Source organism: Amia ocellicauda, chromosome 13, assembly GCF_036373705.1.
Source record: "Amia ocellicauda isolate fAmiCal2 chromosome 13, fAmiCal2.hap1, whole genome shotgun sequence".
In the NCBI taxonomy this organism is placed as follows: domain Eukaryota; kingdom Metazoa; phylum Chordata; class Actinopteri; order Amiiformes; family Amiidae; genus Amia; species Amia ocellicauda.
This window is the reverse complement of record NC_089862.1, coordinates 32,875,998-32,890,447: the sequence shown is the minus strand read 5'-3', so window position 1 is coordinate 32,890,447 and position 14,450 is coordinate 32,875,998. Positions and strand designations below refer to the sequence as shown.

Below are 14,450 nucleotides of genomic sequence, written 5' to 3'. Positions count from 1 at the left end.
TTGGACCCTAAATTAGACAGACCTGCATATCAAAATTAATTTAATGATTTTAAGCTCTTAAAAATTATTGATAATTTTATACGGGAAGCTTGGCATCTAGAAAGGTCTAACAGCTAAAAACAATACAATAGGTCCAACTGAGCAAGTTATTAATTAAATCAAGTCATTTGTAGTGCAGTGGGTACAAAATCCAATTGAGGTGTGTCCTGATTATGTGTCCAGATTTAGTCTGAAGAACTATTTGCAGACTCTATTTACACGATATCAGATCCCTGAGCAGAATTTACAAGACAGGAAATGCATGAAAAGGTCGATCACCCAAACTTTATTCATAATTCAGTCTATATCCACGACAATCACTCAGAATTATGGTTTGCAATTCACATTCGTTGAGTGGAATCTGTCGATGCTTTATCCAGTAGGATGAAATACTATCATACAGAGCTCAACACCTGAGGGAGATAAATCGAATTTGGTTTATTTAAAGTGTTTTATACTGCTGTGAAAAGTGTTCTGGCCCGAAGGCAGAGGATACTGGTTGGTAGGAACAGTCAGATGAGACAAAAGCAAATACGAGTGAAAGCAAAACTACAGGCCCTCGTCAACTTCAGCTCAGGTCCGGTCCAGGCGAGGCCCTGCAGATCACAGATGGCTGTTTGTCTTCAGTGGACGGTGACTGTGATGACAGTGTCTGGAGCCTCTCGGCAGTGGGAGGTGGGGGGTGGAAGTCAGGACGCGTCTCCGGTGACTCTGGTGATTCTCAGCCGGCAGTGTGACCAGATTGAGCCGCACCAGTCCTCCGTCGGGCGCTGTTTGCGCGGTGGATTTGCAGAAGGAAAAGCAGCCGATGGCACAGTCCTGCTTCAGAGAGACCCTGCGCTGTCTCCACCTCCTGGGCGCCGGTGCCAGGCTGCTAAAGGTCCGCTGACATGACTGACAACAGCTGTCATTCGGGTGAGATGAAAAATAATGTTCGATACCGACGTTTAACTAGAAAGAACAGGACCAGAGGAACGCGGTTGAGTTAAGGCACCTCCACAGCTCTATAAAGACAGATGCTCCAATGAACGTAGGTCTGACAAGAACAACAAAGACAGAATATATCCGAAGAAGTTCTAAACATCATGGCGGTTGAACGGCACGGCCGCTGAGACACAGGGATGTGAACGAAATGGTTGGATTATTGCTCGGCCGGGACTATGTGAATAAACAGTCAGAATCAAAGCTCTCCCCCCTGACAGCGGGCGGCGGACCCCTCTCTGGGGTCACAACTCGCTGTGCACGCTCCTCCTGGGCGTCAGCGGCTGGCAGGCGGCCGGGGTCTGCAGCTCCATCACGTACTGGCACTTACTCGGCTCCTTCACGGACCTCAGGACCGTCTCTGTGCCGCACGTCAGCGTGACCTAGAGATAGGAGGGAGATATCATATAATTCCCATTTTCTGGGCAAGAATGGCTGACTTTAGATCACCTCTTCCACACACATCTTTATAAGACTGGGATCTGTGTTTTGGACATAATAAAGTGGAAAGACAACTGGGTTAAAATGGATGACCGTTAATTGCTTCCCAATTTAAATACCGGACAACAACAAAAAATTGTGTTTATTATTATTTTTACTCAATATTTCCTTCAGGAATTAAAACACCAAGTTTAAATGAAGAAGAAAGAGTAATAACGCTGGGAAGATTTAATGAACACTTCACCAGCAAAAGAAAGCGCTAAAAGGGAATCAGATGACCCCATCACGGAAATATATTACAATAATACAGCAGCGTCTTCCTGCGCGGAGCTAATGTAATTCATTACCATCTGCAGGAGAACGGTGGACTGGTAACGAGGCAGTCATTAAAGGGATGTGTTACACTGAATACTTATGAAGCGGCTTCCACACAATCCACAGTCCGTCCACTCGCGTCCCCCTATGAAGGTCCGTGTATAAACACAGGCATCGGCGCTCAGGACAGGAAATCAAAACAAGAACAGTAATAGGAATGTGGTTGTTACTATTGTTCTCATTATTCCAGCAAATGCACTGTCTTCAAACTGGAGAAGATCTTTATTTTCTCCTTATTCTGTCTCTTAATGAATCCTGCAGGAAACCACGTGCGATTGAGGAATCTGTTCAGTGCAGCAACGTGTTCAGCTGCGTTGATGATCTATACATTGTACCTGCCTTTGGGTTGAAATACATCCGTTTAAATCCTGAGAAACTGTGACTTCTGTGAGCGCTAAGATCAGAAACGACCCTGTAAAAAATGATGCTGAAGCTATTTTCAGTTTAATTATGAACTCAAAATGATCAACACCAGCCCGTTCCAGCTTTTAAAATCAGCCAAATGCCTGGCGCCCTAATAACAACTCACTGACACGATTATTTATGTTAACTTGCTAAGAAGAGTTAACATCAAACCGTAAACACACCCAGACAATGTTTTCTGTGCTTTTTAAAACTTTTTAATTGTATGCAAAGAAGGAGACGACGCACGATCCTGATTTTGTAGCCGTTTCTCCATAAAGCAGCTGTTCGCTTCAAAATACCTTTTAAATTTAAATGCAAGCCGCTTTCTTCTGTTTCCTTTGTAAAGCGTTTTCACTCATGTGTTCCTCTATTACAACAACACCTGGGGCTGCTCTTCTCCAGACTGGAGTGTCGGCTCCTCCGCGTCTCCGTCGCTGTCATGAGTCTCATCTTCCAACACCCGGGCGGTACGGGCCGGCCGCGGTACCGAGGCTCAGGTGTAGTAGAAGTGGAAACGTTATCTCCGCCTTCAGTGCACGTGCGTTTCTCCTCAGCCCTGGGCATCGGGTTTCCGCCGGGTGGGAGACGCACAAACCCACAGGGCTCGGCCAGCTGTCATCTTTAAGGACCGCGTCTGCGAGCGTGCGTCTGTCTGCTTGTCAGGTCGTTGTACTGCATGTGTGTGAGACTGGCGCAGTGGAGGCACAGAGGCTCATAGGACGGTCCCCCTCTGAGCGGTATATGACCACCATTTGTACGTTTCTGCGATTATTGTTATTATTATGATCCGGTGCTGGTGAGCTTCGCAGGTGGTTTCCATGGAAACCCCTCTCCGCGGCCCCCCTCCGAGGGGCAGCGACTCCGAGCGCGACGGCCTGGATCTGGAGACGGGGGTTATTGTGCTCTTTTTTATGTAACTTAAAAAGGCCATTTCAGTCACATAGCCCGGTGTCGCCGCTGAAGTGAACAGGAGAATACTGAGTGAAACCAACACCGGACACGGCCTGGACTGGTTCTGTAGCCGATCCCGACAGCAGTGAAACAGCCCTAATTGACCACGTCTCGGTCCAGGGGACTGACCTCAGCCCCGGCTGGGGAACCGACCACAGCTCGGATCGGGGGACTGAACACAAACCTGGACAAGGTGACTGACCAATCCAGTACAGAACTGTCTCTCGGCCCAGTGGCCAGATACCAGAGGTACATAATGCTTTCAAGAAGTAGCCCGAGAGAAGAGGCAACAGCAAGGAAAAGAAAAGACAGAGGCCTGTTCCTGGAGAGAAAAAACAAACAAACAAAAAAAGCGGTAGTGTCTGATCAGCTGAATTTCCAAGCCCAAAGTTTATACACAATTATTGAAATGATGAGTCTCCCGTCAATCCAGGTACCGTTGACTCCTCGGCCATTCGGATCGCTCTGTCCATAGTCAACACCCAGAGCTGGGCCTCTGAATCGTTCGCTCAGAGCTTTATTTATGCCGTCTGTACTTTATTACAACAAAAAGAACAACATGAAAGGAATTCAATTGAGGCGTCTGACGGCCTGAAGATGGAATCCGGTGTCGCTATTAGATTTCAGATTACAGATACTTTAATCCACCTGAAAGTGCCATGGAAAAATGCGATTTGATTAAATGTGATGCATTATTTAATTGAAACTATTCAACACGGGAAAAAAAAAAAAAGAATTCTCCAGCTTTAAACAAAACCTGGCAGATAAAACAGAAAGAGTCCCCTGAGTTCATGAATAAAGCAGTGAAAGCATCACTATGACTTAATGCTGTATTGCAAAAATACGCTGGTGATACACCGACTGGTCGGCACTGCAGTCGAGGTACTGCGATGCCAAGCTTGGGGCCCCCAGTAGGGTGTCCCGGGACGCCCTACTGGGGGTCCCAAGCTCAGCATCTCGGGGCCCACGACTGCAGCACTGGTCAGCCTGCCATTGAAGAAAAACCCAGAGACACACATCTATAGGAGCACCTGGAACGACTGTGAGAATGAACAGAGGGACTCTTACCAGCGTCGACCGGGTCGGTCCTTGCCAGCAGGGCTCCCCCCTGTCAAATTTCATCTTGCTGTGCTCGTTCCCCGGGGGGCCGTCCCAGGACCGCCACTTCCTTTAGGGAACAGAGAAAAATACAGTTAAACATAAGAACATAAGAAAGTGTCCAATCGAGAGGAGGCCATTCGCCCCATCGTGCTCGTTTGGTGTCCATTAATAACTAAGTGATCAAGGATCCTATCCAGTCTGTTTTTGAATGTTCCCAAATTGTCTCTTCAGCCACATCGCTGGGGAGTTTGTTCAGATTGTGATGCCTCTCTGTGTGAAGAAGTGTCTCCTGTTTTCTGTCTTGAATGCCTTGAAGCCCAATTTCCATTTGTGTCCCGGGTGCGTGTGTCCCTGCTGATCTGGAAAAGCTCCTCTGGTTTGATGTGGTCGATGCCTTTCATGATTTTGAAGACTTGGATCAAGTCCCCACGTAGGCTCCTCTGTTCCAGGGTGAAAAGGTTCAGTTCCTCAGTCTCTCAGTAGGACTTTCCCTTCAGACCTGGAATAAGTCTGGTTGCTCTCCTCTGAACTGCCTCTAGAGCAGCGATATCTTTCTTGAAGTGTGGAGCCCAGAACTGTCCACAGTATCCAGATGAGCTCTAACTAGTGCATTGTACAGTCTGAACATCACTGCCCTTGTTTTAAATAACTTGTTATATAACTTATTATCATCATTATCACATTAATAAAACACAGCAGACAAACAACAGCAATTGTTCTCCTGGCAAACATGAGAAACTCTCCTTGTTAAACTGTGCCAAAGTTGTATAATTTTTCTTTCAAAGTCTATTTTGTTTCTTTAGAATCTAACAAGCCTCTAACAAACTCCTGCCACTTTAAGTAGGTCACTGTTGTGCGTCGAGCTTCAGAAACAGACACAATAGTTGCCCAAAAGATAATGTCGTATCTACTGTTGACGGCTGTCTCCAAACCTGTCCTGGAGGACCTCCTAACCCTGCTGGTTCCAATTGAGCTCTTAATTGCGTAATTGAATCCTTAATTGATCTAACAATGCAATATGGGATTCAATTAAGTAATTAAGTGCTTGGTTGGAATAAAAACCAGCAGGGTAGGGGGAGACCCCTGGACCGGTTTGGGGAATCCCTGGCCTGGTGTATCATTTGTATTTGGGCCAATGAGGAAGTTGTTTTGCAAGTTAGTTAAGCTTGATTATCAATTACTGCTCTCCCGGGAACGTGGAGGATTAGCAGTGAAAACAGTTGCAGAACGACAGAGGCGCTTTATTGACGAGCGCAGCCCTAAAGGAGCTCGGGTGATGCCAAAAGATCTAATTAAATTCATAAGCCCCATGGAGATGAGGCCCAGAGCAAAAGCTTTTATTTGAGCATTGAATTATGGATATTAATCAATAGATGCCAACAAGGTCTACAGAAGTTAAAAGGCACATATTTTAAAGGGAGACCTACAACGTGAACGGAGCACTGAGGAAACAGCTGGGTCTCAGGGGAGGTTTGAAAGAGGTTGTCAAAATCAGAAACGAAAAGAAAAGGAGAACAAAACAACGAGGTGGAGGATAAACAGTTGAACAAAGCAGTGAGCTGTTCCGGTTTAAGGCGGTATGTTCTAGAATATGCATGTGAACCTACATAGTCAATCCAAAACAATCAAGACAAACTCAACACAATCAGCACGTTCGTTGTCCAGGAAAGTACACAATACAAGGCATACAGACCAGGTGTTTCAATGTTTCAATGAAAAAGTGTTTCAATGTTCCTTTTGTTTATGAGTACATCAGAAAGGACAGCCCAGCTCTATATAAGCAAATAAACAACAAGGAATATAGACCAGGAAGTGTTTTGTCAGCAAAATCACGCTCACAAACCGTTGTTAATATTAACAACGCTCACGCTAAACACTTATAAATATTAAACACAGAATGAAAGCCTTGTGTGCATTTTCCCACAAATCATGAATTCATGTAACACATCAGTACAACACGATGCCATGTTCCTCGCAAACAAAGGAACTTATATTCTCGCCTGAAAAGATCACATGATGCAAAAATAGAACCGGTTTGTTCTGAACGGATCCCGGAGGATCAGGAACAAAGTTTATGTGGGTCTTTTCAAATATCACTGCTGCCATACAAACAAACAAACAAAACAAACAAACCAAAAATATAACCGATTCCTAAAAAGACAACAACCGAAAACATTGGCGGCGGCGGCGTACGCGTGCTGGAAAGTGAGTCACTTCCACCTCAGGGGCGTACAGTACAGTTTGAAACAGTTTTGGTTTGTGTTGGAGTACAACCTAAACAGAAATCAGCACAACAAAACAGAATAACTGTCATCTCACCCTTGAAATATTGCCTAAAATGCCTGCTATAGTGCTTCGCTGCGTTACACACTTATTTGTAATAACTACCCACCACAGAGTGGTAGAAAGGCCCCCCATGGAGCGGTTGCATGTCGGAGTGGAGGAACGAGTCGCACGTGAAGGGAAACCATCGCCCGGTGGTCACGCTTCCTTGCGAGGTCATTCGGAGGCAAGGGGTGTTTTTACGATTGCTCACGTTTTCTTTTTTTCTCTTTTACTATCATTGATTACCTTTTAACACTCCTTTAGGGCCCGGGCCCGTCTAGAGGGACTGCTGGCGAGATTTACCCGGGCGGAAGATGTGACAGACGTCTCTTTTATCGCTGATGAATCAAACTGTGAATCTGTGGCCCAATCTGCGCCGTGCAAATACCTGCTCAGTGAGGATGCAGTTATCGGCAAGATGTGGATATGTTTTGTGGGATTTTTTTCTCTCCAACAGACCAAAATGTTTCACAAGCATCAGCTGCTTTTTAACCAAACTACATCTCTATGGAGGTCATTATATTTGTTGGATAGCTGGGAGGAGCTTTACTTAAGTGAATCTAAAGAACATGGACACACACCTTGGATAAAATCAATTAAACATGATCGCCTTCATGAAAATACTGGTATGTGTAGCATCGTAAAAGTAAAACAGCAAAACAACAGCAGCAGGATAACAACCAATAAATCCAACTGTATTTTATACACACATTTGGTTTTCCAAACCTACAACGGAGGAGAAAAAACTATCCACTCAGAACACACCAACTCACACGTCTCCACAAATGATGACATCATGGATAGGCAATCATGGAGCCAAACCACCGCCTATTCATTTAATTGTCAAGAAACAATAACACATAATGATATAGAGATGCGGGCGAGTAGCAGGCCAGTGGTTTCACAATGGGCAAGAGTGTGAGACACAAAGACAAAACAAATCCAGTTACAGAATGAAGTTAAGAGGAGCAGGTGGCAGGAATGTTTCTCATCCCAGAAGAGAAGAACCCAATCAATTATTGACGAGGACAAGCGAACAGGTACCGTCACGACAGCAGCTGATTGACAGATACACAAATACGGGTGCTCTCCAACAGATGCCAGGAGGGCAGACCAGGTGGGCTCTGACTTGGAGAGCGAAAACTCACTCGCTTATGTATGGCACACATTTATACCTTATGTGTTTTTTACAATTAAAAGACTTAAATAAAATTTATGTTACTATTTTATCACTTAATTAGTCTTTAATTTCTATTTAATAATGAGATTCTGATTCAGTATATCCCTTTATAGGTTATAGAGAAAGGCACATACATTCAACTCTCTGTAATTAACACCAGTTTATCGCGCAGTTGTTTTTTATCATCCTGGGTTACGGAAGAACTCATATTTTGCAAACTGACTGCATAGCAACCAGTACACCCAATCACACGGAGCTGCTGAATATTAAAACGCTTTTTCATACAAGACACGTTTTGGCAGGAATTACCCTGTGAGCGCTAGGCAACTGCGCAAAACCCAATAAACTGATTTAGATAATCGGAGGAGAGACAGAGCAACGCTTATGGTATAGTTGAGTGGATTGTGTTTGGTTGGCATCAGAAGGATGAATAAAACAAAACGGTACGAACCACGAACCCGGCGCTGAGAATCCACCGCCACACTCACGCCTCAGCGGCCGGCTATAGATTTCCGAATGCACAGCGTGGCGTCACTTTTTTAATGCATGTTTAATGAGCGTGGAGGTGCGGAGGAATTAGCATGCCAGACACTTCTGAATTCAAACAACAGTCAGGATGGGCAGGCAGGGGAGCCCACCGAGGGCCGGGCGATGGAGATGGATGATATTTTATCAGCGGAGGAGTCAACCAACACGGGCTGCCGCCGTCCATGGACTCTGCGCCGCTGACAGGAAACAATCGGCCTGACGCACCGACTGGAGAGACCGATATTATTCAAAGGCAACTGTTTCTCACCACACCTCCATTCTCCGATTCAACAATCTCACCACACGATGCGACTGCGGCTGCGTGTGTAAACAGGGACCTGAGCGGAGCCCCCAGGGACCGGCGATCTTGGGACTTTCTGGGACCATCACAGACTCAGAGAGGAGAGAAACCCAGGGGCTGTCCTTTTTGGCAGGGCTGTTGAAGTCCCCAGTGCTGTCATATTCAAGAGCTGTGAAAGATCTAATATGTCATCAATGGTGATGTGCCTGTGTGAGCATCCAGAGAGAAGTATTTCATCATTTCATCCCCTCTCCAAAGCTCAATCTGATCTCCTCTGCAGTATCAATATAGACATAAATAAATATCACAATCCTGTCCTTGTGTTTCCTTATGTTTCATTCATCTCCAGCCATTCTGTATATTAATAATAATAATTATCGACCACATCAAACCAGAGGAGCTTTTCCAGATCAGCAGGGACACACGCACCCGGGGACACAAATGGAAATTGGGCTTCAAGGCATTCAAGACAGAAAACAGGAGACACTTCTTCACACAGAGAGGCGTCACAATCTGAACAAACTCCCCAGCGATGTGGCTGAAGAGACAATTTGGGAACATTCAAAAACAGACTGGATAGGATCCTTGATCACTCAGTTATTAATGGACACCAAACGAGCACGATGGGGCGAATGGGCTCCTCTCGACTGGACACTGTCTTATGTTCTTATTATAATGATGATAACTCTGCCAGCTCTACACAAGTGCATAACAAGAAGCTGCAGCACTTTTTAAAGCCTAAATATAGAAGGAAGATTCATTTTCAGAGAGCCAGTCGGACACACAACTCTTGACCACAGAAGTTGTGCTGATAACTGGTGCCTGCTGTGGCTGTGTGGGAAACCAGACTCCTGAAAATGGATCACTGTTGATCCACAAGTGTTGCGTCACTAATTATACAAACAATTTGTGGCTTAATTACAATCATTTGCAGCAGTGCGTGATACATTAGTACGGCTTTGTCTCCCCCAGTGTGATCTGGTGCCTCCTTAAAGACAGCCATGACTCCGATGTATCATTTAAATGGGGGTCGAACACCTGAAACTAAAACGGGACACAAAATGACAAAATAAAAACATTTCTGCCGCAACACAAAGAGTTTACCTCACCGATGCCAACCATATCAGTAAATCATATTAAAACACTGAAAATAAGGCAGAATCGCAATAAAAATAAGTTGTTTTTCTCTCTCTTTCAAAGAATTGACCTAACAGCTTATAAAACACAGCTGTAATCCTGTAATAAAGAGGCAGTAGCCACACGCTGTTCAGGAAGGTAATGATACAGTCAAAAAAACATAAAAACACCAGTGAGCCCCATTAAAGCCGGCGCAGTGGGGATTAATTTGTTCGTTAGCAGACAATGCCTCGCGATTCATCATTAAACACAATTCAGAGAAGCATGCCGACTCCAAATCGGGCTTCTGTTAGCCGCGTTAGCGCCGTACACTCACCGTCGCTTTCCATTATATATATATATATATATATATATATATATATATAGTGTGTGTGTGTGTACATCCAGTGGTGCACAAATTGCCTAATCATATTCTCTTATGAATACATAACTAATTGACGCCGCGCAGCTGTTTGATTCCTCTGCGATGCTTTGTCTGGCATTTAACCACAGTCATACCTCAGTTTACTGTATTGACATTCATTATGTGACTTTCAGCTGCGGAAAAAATAGACACGCTGATTGATAGGCAATTTAATATCATGACTTATTTAAAGACAGCCAGGTTGCTCATCTCGGTTTTAAATCCTCTTCATATCTTGCAAATTGATTAAACTCCGTTCGGCGGTGATTGAAGCCTAGCGGCAGGGAGGGAAAGGCCGATGGTGGGAGAAACGTCCACAGAAGGAAGGCCTACTTTTGTTCCCTCGCTCTCTTGTCAAGGTGACCTGATTAGCTTTGAAAATCAGAGAACAAGTTGTTTTTGTTGTCTTTTCTGTACATTTGTAATAAAGAAAGGCGTGTGTAGGTATAGGATGTGTTTTTGTGTCATAAAGCAGTTGTACGGCACTGAAAATAATTACTGCTTTTCATTCAGTTGACCTAAACAAATGTAAAACAAAGAAAAGTCAATTACGCACATTAATTACTTCTTAATTAGTTTTCTGCTCTGTACTATAAACACACACACACACACAAGTGATGCACTTAGACAATTCTTTTAACCAAAGCAACTAAAACAAAATGTTTAAAAGCCATTGTTTCAATGTGGAACTGATTTTTTATGTTTTAAAATTATGAAATGATTTATCAGAAAATGTTTTTAACAAAATGATATTTGCTCCTAGGCAAACACAATGATTTATCTAGGTTTATTATTTTTTTGGTAAAAGGAAATGAGAAAATTCTTTGAGGAATTCACCTTGTGGCACAGTTCATTATAGCGCACTATCATTTAATGCCTTTGATTAATTTTCCCTATATTTAATATATGTTGGTGCTCAAGAAATGCATGTAGCTGAGGGTCTGGGGCGCAAACATCAACTCTGGCTGAAAATAAATAATACTGTCAAGTTAAAAAGCTGAGAAAATAAACAAAAAACAATGCAACAAAACAAGAAACAACAAGTCACAGGAATTGAAAAAAGGAGATCAGACACACCTTACAATATTGCATCATTGTATTACACTATTATAACTTTTTATTACTCTCCTAAATTAGTCACTCATTCCTCTCCTCCTCTTCTTTCTTCACTGGAAATATTTGAATGCCTACATTAACCAAAGAAGAAAATACACACCGATGGAGAGGATGAGATTCTGTACTTTATATAGCGTTATCTGTCACCCCGGATGAAAGCCAGGCAGGAACCCAGCGCAGGGGGACATTTTTAAGGGAACACAGAGAACAGTGATTGCCAACGACCCCCACGGCCTGTTGGGCCACGATCGATGTGATTAAAAACACGCGTGTTTGTGCCTGATCTGGTCTGAGTAGCAGCATTTTATTTCACCTGACATGCCTTTTAACCCGATCACACCCGATCAGTGCCACAACGCCTCACTCCTGCACTGATGCTGAACGCGTACATTATTTACACCAGCCCGCTTCACCTCCTTTCACTTACAGACTTTGAGTCCCGGTGCCTTCAGGACAGAGCGATGAATCTTAGATGACTGTTTTCCTTGTACTGAAGTCTGCCAGGATGAGACCAGGAGGTTTGTGGGCCTCAGAAGATGAAACAATGACTTTAAAACATGGGTTTAATCAAAATATATACAGGTTCCTCACCCGACTCACTCTCGAACTAAGACTCGACTTCAGAAGGACTTCACTTATCTCCTCAAACTGGGAGTCTACTTTTTGTCAAGCATCACAGGTTTTTACTCTGGAGTTCAGTTTCTACACCTTACAACTTCAAGTGTGCGATTCACCTGTCACCTGTCTCCGGCACACGGAGGGGGTTTCTGACAGCTACACAATATGAAAGACTTCAGGTGAAATACACACAGCTGAGGAATGACAACACAATATACGAGCAAGACTATTAACCCTGCAAGAGAAGCCGTAAACCGCTGTATATATCTGAGTCTGCCAGCACACAAGTGTAGTTTCACATCACAGAATATACATCCCTTTATACGCAAAAAAAAGTGTTGTGTGTGTGTGAGGAGCCATCCTATGATATTGTTATTGAAACACAATAGTTTTAAGAAGACTGAATTAAATCCAGGAGGCTGAGGCGGTCCGGATAGTTTTGAACACACTGTGACGCAATAAAACTTATTTATAAAACAGGTTTGCCAGAAACTTTGTCGCAATCTTGGGCACTGAGTCTCACAGTCGGTTTAGGTTAATTAAAATTACTCTCTACTCTGAAGTTCACTGACAAACTAGGTGGCCGAACTCACCCTCCAAAAACACAGCCCTTCAATCACGAAAACCAACGGCCATGCTGCCATGTGGAATTTACGCAGGGTTATTAGAATTTACTTTATTAATATTGCCAAGAACCGCGCTCGGAATGCCCACATTGTTTAATTAATGTCTGAATTTAATCCTTATTAAGAATAATTAGCTTTCTAAAAAGCTGATTAGCATTAATGTTATTATGATAATGACTTGAGCTGATATAAGCACTTCTTATTTTTAAAATATGTAGTACCCAGTAATTCAGTTTAACTTCCTCGCGTTGTTAATCCGGCGTGCTTCTGGCGATAAACCTCGAAAATCCAAACTAATCCCGTATAGCATTGAAAATGAGTTCGCCCCAGATACTGCCACATATCGAGCTGTCAGAAGCAATTATCATTTAGACAACTCTACTCGGGATTTAAATACGGCGCCGTTCTAGTGCAGAATCGGGGGCTGCGGTGAAATCATGCGGATCCGTCTCTCCGCAGACCACCGTGAGAGACAACCTCCCGTACCATGTGTGGCTCCTAACTTTCTGTTTCGCTATTGCATGATGGAGGCATGAGAGGAGACGGCGGGATCCCTTAAACAGCAGATCTTCTTTTGTATTAAGAGGAAAATCTAGGGAAAGTTTGTGGCTGAGAAAGGGATGGATCTGAGTGTGTGTGTGGCTGTGTGTTTGTGTGGATCTGCATGTGTGCATGTCTGTGCGTGTCTGTGTCTCTGTGTGTGTGTGTGTATCTGCATGTGTGCATCTCTGTGCATGTCTGTGTGTGTCTGTGTGTGACTCTGTGTGTATCTGCATGTGTGCGTATCTCTGTGCATGTCTGTGTGTGTCTGTGTGTGACTCTGTGTGTATCTGCATGTGTGCGTATCTCTGTGCAGCAGGCGTTCAGTACAGCGAACACTGTAAAAGAGCAGCAATTCTCCTCGTGCAAAGTGTTTCCTGACGAGACAATTATCAACTCGGCAGCAACGCATCCAAAAGAGCAGTGAAGCACAGAAGCAGGTTTTATTAAAGATGATAATATTAATAGCGCTTCGATCACATCATTGTGACAGAGCCCAGGTGCTGTCAGACTGTCGGTATATACTGTCCCAATAATGTCCATCTCTGCATCCGATAAAATACACAATAATACCATAGTAACTGTGGATGGAGGCTGTACCCACGATGCATCACTGTGGAGCCCCTTTATCCTGGCACTCTTCAGGAGAACTGAATATTAGATGAATCATTCAAAGGCAGCACTGCCTCCCAGAGCATTCGAAGCACAGATTAAGTGTTTTTGTTTGTTCGTTTACTTGTTAGCCGGCGAATGGACGGTGGCGTGCCTTTAAATTTCCCTGCAAAGCCATGGCACAGGCAATAAAAGACTTGAACATGTTGAGAAGAAGAGTGTTTTGATGTAAATGCAACCCCATGCCACATAATTGGCTTGAAATTTCCCCACGCTGTATATGCGCCTCCTCAGTCTCTCACGGTCTCGCACTATTGGCGCCGTGTCCTCGTGTAAGAGGTCCACTCAAACGGTACTTCAGCAGAGACCCTTGGCTGGTTGAAAACGAGCCCATTAAGTAAAACACTTTGTGATATAATTATGCACTCGTTTCGGCACAGTGTCGCTCCTCGGCAGATTAAATCATTACCGCTCAATGAAGAATAAAGCCCGTTCAAATCTACATAAAAACAGGGACGTTTGATCGCCGTCGATGCGGACATGTGAAAGGAGAGACTGCATTCGGGAGAGACAGATTAAGACCAGGACTTTATCCGCTCTGAAGTAACCGTCTAGCCGGGTCTCCACAGATATCCGCCGCGACGCTGCCAGTTAAGTGAATGTCACCTCGAGTCAGCAGTCTGTCCCGGCACTGAGACGCATCCGAGGGAAAAAGTTGAAGACACGGCTGTGAGTGGGGACAGCGAGATGCGTCCCGTTCCTCTTTCATGA

The 14,450-nt window shown here is 44.2% G+C and overlaps 1 protein-coding gene across 2 annotated transcripts in view; it reads right to left on the bottom strand.

Annotated features, from left to right (window-relative positions):
- Window positions 1–304: 304 nt before the first annotated feature.
- Window positions 305–14,450, bottom strand: part of LOC136766825 (glucosidase 2 subunit beta) — a 143,535-nt gene continuing 129,389 nt past the window's right edge. For both annotated transcript variants that reach the window (XM_066720647.1, XM_066720648.1), the window contains exons 14-15: window positions 4,261–4,360; window positions 305–1,403 (exon numbers count right to left, since the gene is read on the bottom strand). In XM_066720647.1, coding sequence (XP_066576744.1) covers window positions 1,266–1,403; window positions 4,261–4,360 — 238 coding nt within the window. In that variant the 3' untranslated portion in view covers window positions 305–1,265. The remainder of the gene's footprint in view (window positions 1,404–4,260; window positions 4,361–14,450) is intronic.